The following is an 8,252-nucleotide window of genomic DNA, read 5'->3' as shown; positions in this document are numbered from 1 at the left end:
CCTAAACAAAATTTACTAACCTTAGTTTGAAAATCATCTCAACATGAAGAGGTCTCATCCTTGACAGAGTCTTTAAAATTCAGTTTCCTTCTTGACATTTCTCCTGAGTATGCAAAGTAATTAACTGCATATACATAGAGTAATTAAATATTTAGTCATTAAAAGCTTAAAGTTTGCCAACAAATGAAGGATATCAATTACGATAATCACTGTTGTAAATGAAAATGATTTCCATCAAGAATAGGTGGTAACCTCAATATTGCAACCACACCCTATTCAAAAAGAAATGAAAGCCTAATCAACACTAGTCTTCCATGTAGAACACAGTCAGCTGTAGAAGCTAATACAACTTCACTTGAACTAGGGAGTGGGTCAACAAAGAATTTTGCTTTGAAGATTCTCAGCTGTTTTACCTACAATTTCTAAAGTTCAATACAAATTTAATCCAGCTTCAATAGATATAAACTAGAAGCTAGTAAATTCAGGCTAAGTGCGTGAGATAAACTATATACAATTAAAAGAGTAAAAAATCAAAGTAAAAAAGGCATCTTCGAGGGTAAGTTCTACAAACCTGGGGCACCTTTAATATGTAAGCACTGCCATGAAGAGTTCACCATCTACGGTATGCTAAACAAACTTCTAAAATTTCGGCAGAAAAAACAGAAATAAGTAAAAGTAGATAACACTCATGTCCATCTAAAACTCACTGATATTGAAGAATTTAATTAAAATTAATAGATATCAATAAACTCCCACTCAAATTATGCGTGAATTTTCCCCTCCATTCTTAGATCTGGACAAAATTAGTCAATGAATCCTGATTAAAAATTAAATTTCCTGCAAGCACTTAACCGAGAAAATGCATAAACAAAGACGAACGGTAATTTTCAGAAATATATCCTACATGAATGAGATAATTCCTGAATCACATCACAAACACAGAACCTGGAATTTACCCGGAAGCCACGAATCCTGAGATTGTATTCTCCGTATCTCTATGCAATCCTAATTTTAATTGAGAAATGAAACTGTCGCTGGACTTGGTAGTTTAATGGCAAGGAAATGTTGAAAAAAACGTGTGATAATATGAAAGGCTTCAAGCTTTTCACATTCTTGTGTCCTTTGGCTTTTCATGTTATGTAACCTCCGTTTAGTTTATGGTGTATCTTAATGGCAAGACTTTTGAAGTGCTCTCTCCTATCCTATAAATTGGTGGGTTTGAGAGATGAGAAAGAGATAAAAAAAAAAACATTCTCTCTTCTCTCTAGTTCCCTACATCATAGTAGCATTGCATAGCTCGATTCTCGGAACTTCATCAAGTTCGTCGGTGCCTAGCGGGTTTGAGGTGCTTCTACACGCTAGGAGGAAGTCGTTTTATCTTTGGGGACAATACGCCATTCCGTGAGCACTAGCCGGGGCGTAATTTGTCTTGCGGAAGGGCTTCCCTTGACTCGACTTATAGTTCGGTTTGTTTTATTATTTCCATTGTAATTTTCATTCCACTTATTGTTATTATCTTTCTTCGATTGTAATAGTTAGAGTAACGGCTTGGGAATTTTATCTCATTATTTCTAACAGGAAATTATGATTGGGGGAGGTTTTGAACCCTATGAGGAATTTGAAGGTGAATCGTGAGGGAGGGAAATTGAAATATTGAAATAGTTCTAAACGTGTTAGCACTTTTATTTTCTCTCAGACTCACATATGATTTTAATATTTTTTTTTATTTAAATATTATAGGATTATTATTTTTATTAGCTACCAAAGGAAGTGTCACTAAACATGGCTCATTATAGCACTTATTTTGAAATGCAGTATTAGTGAATGCTACAAAGTGTGGTGAAAAGCTAATGTATGGATATATAATCTGTACTCGCAGTTTTTAGAAAGTGCCATTAATTTAATGTAGTGAAAGGCTAATTTTCTAGTAGTGGTGTACTTAGTTTTACTGACCATGTAGATAATCGTTACATGTCAATGAGATTTAATAAAATTTTGTGGAGTGTGTGTGAGTTGGTCAAGTGGTAGTAGGGTTAATGCCTAAAGCCAAAGGTCTCAGGTTCGAGTCCTCCATGGCGCGGCCTTTAAATTTCAGTTATTTAAAAAAAAAGTTGTAGACTTTTAATATTGTGCACCTATTTATTATCTGTATATAAAGGAGACGTTACACAATCTTACTATGCGGGGATCTAGTTGTAACTTGCGTACCTCTTTAATTCTTTTTAATAATTTCTTTTATTTATTGAAGTTTATTTTTAACTATTTATGAGGAGTAGTAATAAGCAAGCAGAGTACGTATATCATTATTCCAATTGGATTTGTCAAAAATTGATTATATGCAGGTCCTATTCCAAAAGAGATTGGAAACATGACACTCCTTTTCCGCCTATCTCTCAACAACAATAATTTAAGTGGTATGCTTTTATGTCTATATTTATATTGTTGGGTTACAAAGTTACACTAATTAACTTATTGAATTTCTTTGTTGCCATTTTCAAAATTTGTACGACATTATTTCACAGGTAATATACCAAAAGAAATTAGTCTTCTTAATAAATTGGATACACTCAACATTGCAACCAACAATATGAGTGGACCATTGCCGAAGGAAATTGGAAACATGACAGCCATCAGTAGAATATGGCTTTTCGAAAACAATTTAAATGGTATCACTCACTCACTCACTCTCTTTCTTTATGACTCTCCATCTTCCATATGTTATTCTTGATTCCTATTCATAACAAATTTTTAGGTACTATACCTTCCATTTTTGGGAATATGCCGAAGTTGATTTATTTAGGACTCTATCGAAACAAATTAATTGGACAAATTCCATCATCAATTTGCAACTTGAGATCGCTTCAAGTTCTCCAATTGTCAAATAATCATTTTGGAAGGGCCGATTCCAAAATGTGTGGGAAACTTGAGCACATCTCTAAATGTCCTCCATTTGAATGCAAATAAACTCAGTGGCCTCATCCCATTACAGTCAGAAAGAATTGCAGTATTGAGTCAATCAATCTGAATGGAAACAAATTGAAAGGAACACTACCCCAAACCATAGCCAACTGTCAAGGTCTGCGGGGCATAGACATATGTGGTAATGAAATACGAGGTGCGTTTCCCTTTTGGATGGAAACACTCCCTCAACTCCCCACCTTCATCTTATCATCAAATAAGTTCAATGGTACTATGTTGGTGACTTCAAACACTGAGCAACCATTTCCAAAGTTGCAAGTGTTGGATGTGTCACAAAATGCGTTTGTTGGTCCTCTACCTGATAGATATTTCAAGAACTTTCGAGGTATGATAAATTCCACGGAAAACCAGATTGATGAAGAAGCAGCATATTGGTTTTTAATATTTATGGAGTTGAAGCTTACATTGAAAGGATTGGATCAGTTATTGGGGCGACTGCTGACAACATTTACAACTATCGACTTGTCCTCCAATAGATTCTCTGGGAGCATTCCACCTTCTCTGGGAGATCTTAACTCTCTTAGATACTTGAATTTGTCTCACAATACCCTCATAGGGCATATACCGCCATCCCTTGGAGATATGAGATTACTCGAGTCATTGGACCTATCTTCAAACAAACTGGATGGAGAAATTCCAAATGAATTGGCAAGGTTGACATTTATTGGAAAGTTGAACCTTTCAATGAATAATCTTGAGGGTAAAATACCACAGTCTACTCAACTTTCCACATTTGGTAACGAATCATATGTGGGAAATGTAGGATTGTGTGGATTTCCATTGACGAGAAAATGTGCAGGGAGTGATGGAAAACCGTTCATTCCTAAAGGAGGAGAAGAAGATGATGATGATGAGTATGGATTTATAGATGGATTTGGTTGGCGAAATGTTGTGTTGGGGTATGGATGTGGATTTGTAGTTGGAATTGGAATTGGTTATATGGTTATAAGAAGCGGAAGGCCAAGATGGTTAGTGGAATTCTTTTTTGGAGTTGGTTATAAATATAAGACGAAGAAGAGACGCAACAGAGCTGCACCAACACGAAGGGGAACTTAGGTTGGAAGGATTGTGTGCTCCTCTTGTGTTTAATTTCGAACTCTTTCTTGAGTTGTTTCGAATTTTCTTTCGTACTTACTTTTTTCGTTTTTGGATGTCATCATGAGAGCTTGTATTCGAGTTGTATTTCTATTTCTTTTACCTTGTTTAATTGCTAGTTCTGTGGTTTTCTCAATTTCAAATTTTGGGTTGTTGAAGTATATGAAATTGATCCATTATGCCTCTGAATTTTTGATCACCCACAATATATAGATAGTGCATCAAGAGTCTTATTTCAATAACTAAAACAAATAAAAACGAAATTGAAACCTAACTTGGAATAAATAACAAATCAATAAAGATAACAGTTAGAATTCTAAATCAACTATGATTAACATGGTAAAGTGACTTGATATAATCACAATATCTTCAACATTTCATATCCCTTAGAAACATTCACTGCATTGTACTCCCTGAGTTCCTTCATAGTTGAGTCATTTTTCCATTTCGGGAAGTTCCCTCATAGTTGAGTCATTTCCATTTATAGTAATTTTTTCCTCTCTCTTACTTTATTCACTTTTTACTTTATTCTCTCTGCATTTTTCTCTTTCTTACTTTTTTATCTATTTATTTAACACACTCAACATTCATTTCTTAAACTCCGTGCCGAAAAGTTCCGCCTCAACTATGAGGGAACGGAGGGAGTAAATAATTTGCCATCCGTTCTCCCAAACGCCGCGCAACGTAACGACCTTATTGTTATGCCTAAATTCCATCATATGCTTGTCATAGTTTCGGTTAATCTCTCCCAAGCTCTTCAACCACGGATCTCCTAGGACCACGTCCAGAACATCAATGTGGAACACAAATCAATCAACAACAATCACATGTCCTCGAAATGATAACTTGGTGTTTTTACACTTTTGCCCACATTCCCACGCAAAGGATTGGTTTGCCACATGCACACAAAAAGGATTGATTGTTGTAACCTGCAACTGAAATTTCTTGACAATATCGAAATGGATGAAATTATGTATACTGCCGCCACTAATTAAGGTTTGGACATGTTCCCACAAAATCGTACCTATTAGAAATGGGTCGCACACATGAACTTCGGATTTCCACTCATGAGGAAAGATAAAAGAATAGATTAAAAGAGATCTATTATCAACTTGGGTCCGCTCTAATATATATTAGAAATAGGTTATTGTATAGATGAGATAGAATAGTCATTGTGGATAGAATTTGGAGATTTCAGTAGTACCTGTCACTTTCAACATCCGGGGAGGGTCCCAATTGGTGACGGTAGAAATAGATTGGGCATCAAGTATGAAAAATGTTGTTGTCTTTTACGAATAACTTAGTATTAACCCATGCGTTGCACGACCCATAGTTTTATACTCCCTTCGTCCTATAATAAGAGTCACATTTGGTGTGGGTACAAGTTTTAAGAAAGGTAAAGAATAATTGATTGGAAAAGTTAGGAGAATATGAAGTCCACTTTTTATATTGGTTTTATAATAAAATGTGAGTGGAGTTAGTGGAACATGGAACCTACGTACCATTTATGATAAAAGTGATACATATGACTTTTGTTGTGGGACGGATAGAAATGATAAAATGTGACTCTTGTTATAGGACGAAAGAATTAATATTAATAGATTATAAAAACACAAAAATAAATAATAATATCACTAATTAATTGGGGTGAATAAAAAGTCCCCGAAATAATAAATTAAAGGAGGTAGACAAGATTTTAGCTACCAATTAAATTAATCTCCTGATTAATTAATTCCAAGCAATTGAATCTTCGAATGTTGGGAGCAGTTAATGTATGATGGTTTGCTATACTTGTTTCTCAAATTGCTTCGTTTAATTGGGAGCTTCATTAATTGCCAATTTTTTTATTGGCCCATCCATGTCGATTCTCCTGACTCATTAGCCCATTGGGTTCCATCTCGAAGCCCGTCAGATTCTATTTAGAGATCACATGTTTTAATAGTGGGCCAAATCATCAAATGATACCTATATTAGTAAATTACTTAAACATTAGATAATTGAGTTTATAATTTTTTAAATTGAAGAAAATTCCAAGTTTTCTTTATATTTTAAAAAAAATTTGAGTCCACTGTATATGTCAAATTGTATATACTGATGAGTGATGCCGTGGCCCATATGTAAACCTTGGCCATTTAATATCAAGAAAATTTAACCTTCAAACATTTACTTTCCACAGTATAGGTGTCGTGCCCCAATTGTAAGCACTAGCTAGCTGACTATCTCACTTGATACGTGCAAACACAATCTCCATAGGCTGAAGAGACTTAGTATTTCTTACAACGAGTTGTATGGCGAAATACCATCATGCTTGGAACAGTGTTCGCACCTAGAGTATCTTTCTTTGCAAAGCAACAATTTCAGTGGTAAGATCTAATCTCCATGACGCGCGACTTCATATGACATGTACAAACTTGGATGTTGATTTGACGCAATTGACTCATAGGTAATATTTCAAAAGAGATCGGTGCTCTTACTAATTTGCTATCTTTGGATATGAGTGTGAACAACTTACGTGGCCACCTGCCAAAAGAAATTGGAAATTTGACAATGCTTCAATTGCTGGACCTTGATGAAAACAAGCTAAGTGGTAATTTCTCCTATTTAATGCTCTAACATTCCTTATACTTTTGAACTAGATACATTTTGTTGTATATATAATTATTTTCTATGCATGTAGATAAAGATATGTAGATAGTAGCCACTTTTCACTACACCATTACACTAACTTTGTCCCAAAAAAAGGGTCCACTTTTGTTATTTTAGTTTGTCTTTTATAATTAGTTCATTTCAACTTTGTCTCCCAAAAAAGGTCCACTTTTATTATTTTGGTTGGTCTTCTATAATTAGCTCATTTCAATTTCAGATATGTTTTTCTTCTAACGAGGTGAGATCCATTTAACACAAACAATACTTTAATAAATTTTTTTTTTATATTTCTCACACTTTATCAACATTTCATAAAAACTTGTGACATTCCCAGAAATTCTATGTTTTTATTGGACGTAGGGAGTATTATTTAGATACAACTCTAAATCATAACACTGTAAACAACAATAGTACTATGATTTAGATATTTACATATTCCATTTTTAGTTTTTATTTTTTCATGTGAAGAAAATATTTAAATCATCTTAAATTTACATAATACTCTAAAATTATCTTTAATTTAATATATGTGGTGTGTGTGAACAAATTAAATAAACAAGTTATATTTATTTATAATTTTGTGATATTTTATATGAGGAAAAAGTGGGTTGACTGAAATCAAAGATATCTTTAATTTGAAAATGAATTGGCTAGATTGATCAATAATTAGTAGTAATATTTAATCCCAAACAAATTCAGTAAATTCCCAGTCTCTCTAATAATATATGTAGCGTTGTCACGTGTCAAAACCATTCATTTCTAAGTATCAATATTCAATCTTTCATATACAACTCTCTTTATATTAGTTTACAATTGCATTTCAATTTTATGCAACTTTTTCAGCAGGTAATATTCCAAAAGGGATAAGTCATCTTACTACTTCCTCTGTCCCGCTTAAGATGACACGTTTTTCTTTTTAGTTTGTCCCAACTAAGATGACACATTTCCTCTTTTGAAAACTTTCTCTCTCCAATTAATATACCCAACCACTTTTTATCACTCCTATTAGAATATTCATCTTTCTTTCTCTTTGTTTTTTAATACTTACACTCATATTTCCTCTCTCTAATTAAACACTTTAACCAATAACTCTTAAAATCTCGTGCCTGCTAAAAATGTGTCATCTTAGCCGGGACGGAGGGAGTAACTTACAAATCTTGAGCATGAGTTCCAACAAGTTGTCAGGATCATTGCCAGAGGAAATTGGGAACATGACATCCCTTACCAAGTTAATCCTATACAGAAATGAATCAAGTGGTATCATATTTCCTCTTATCAATTCATATTTAAGTGTACTTATGTATAATATTTATAATCTCACAGGTCATATTCCAAAAGGAATTTCTCTTCTCAATAATTTACTTGAATTGGATATGTCTAAGAACCGACTTGGTGGATCATTGCCGACACAAATTGGTAAGACAGCCATCGCAATTGTGGATCTTAGCTACAGTAATTTAAGCGGTATGATTTTCTATTTCCTTTCATAATGTAAATTCTTCCCATTTCATTTAATCAAGTTTATTAGAAAA

General features: G+C 33.8%; 1 protein-coding gene across 1 annotated transcript; it reads left to right on the top strand.

Moving 5' to 3' along the window:
• Positions 1-3,014: 3,014 nt before the first annotated feature.
• LOC125190767 (receptor-like protein 9DC3) lies at positions 3,015-4,035 on the top strand. The gene has a single exon (XM_048088166.2). It carries the CDS (start codon positions 3,133-3,135, stop codon positions 4,033-4,035), a length of 903 nt encoding a protein of 300 aa, XP_047944123.2. The 5' UTR covers positions 3,015-3,132.
• The last annotated feature ends 4,217 nt before the right edge of the window (positions 4,036-8,252 follow it).

The sequence above is a fragment of the Salvia hispanica genome, chromosome 2 (assembly GCF_029641045.1).
Source record: "Salvia hispanica isolate PSC_SH4W2 chromosome 2, Shi_PSC_v1, whole genome shotgun sequence".
NCBI classification, from domain to species: Eukaryota; Viridiplantae; Streptophyta; class Magnoliopsida; order Lamiales; family Lamiaceae; genus Salvia; species Salvia hispanica.
This window is presented reverse-complemented; position numbering and strand designations above follow the sequence as displayed.

What these genes read in the sequence shown, in the direction of transcription:
- LOC125190767 (XM_048088166.2), top strand. Translation starts at nt 3,133, where the DNA reads ATGGAAACACTCCCTCAACTCCCCACCTTCATCTTATCATCAAATAAG.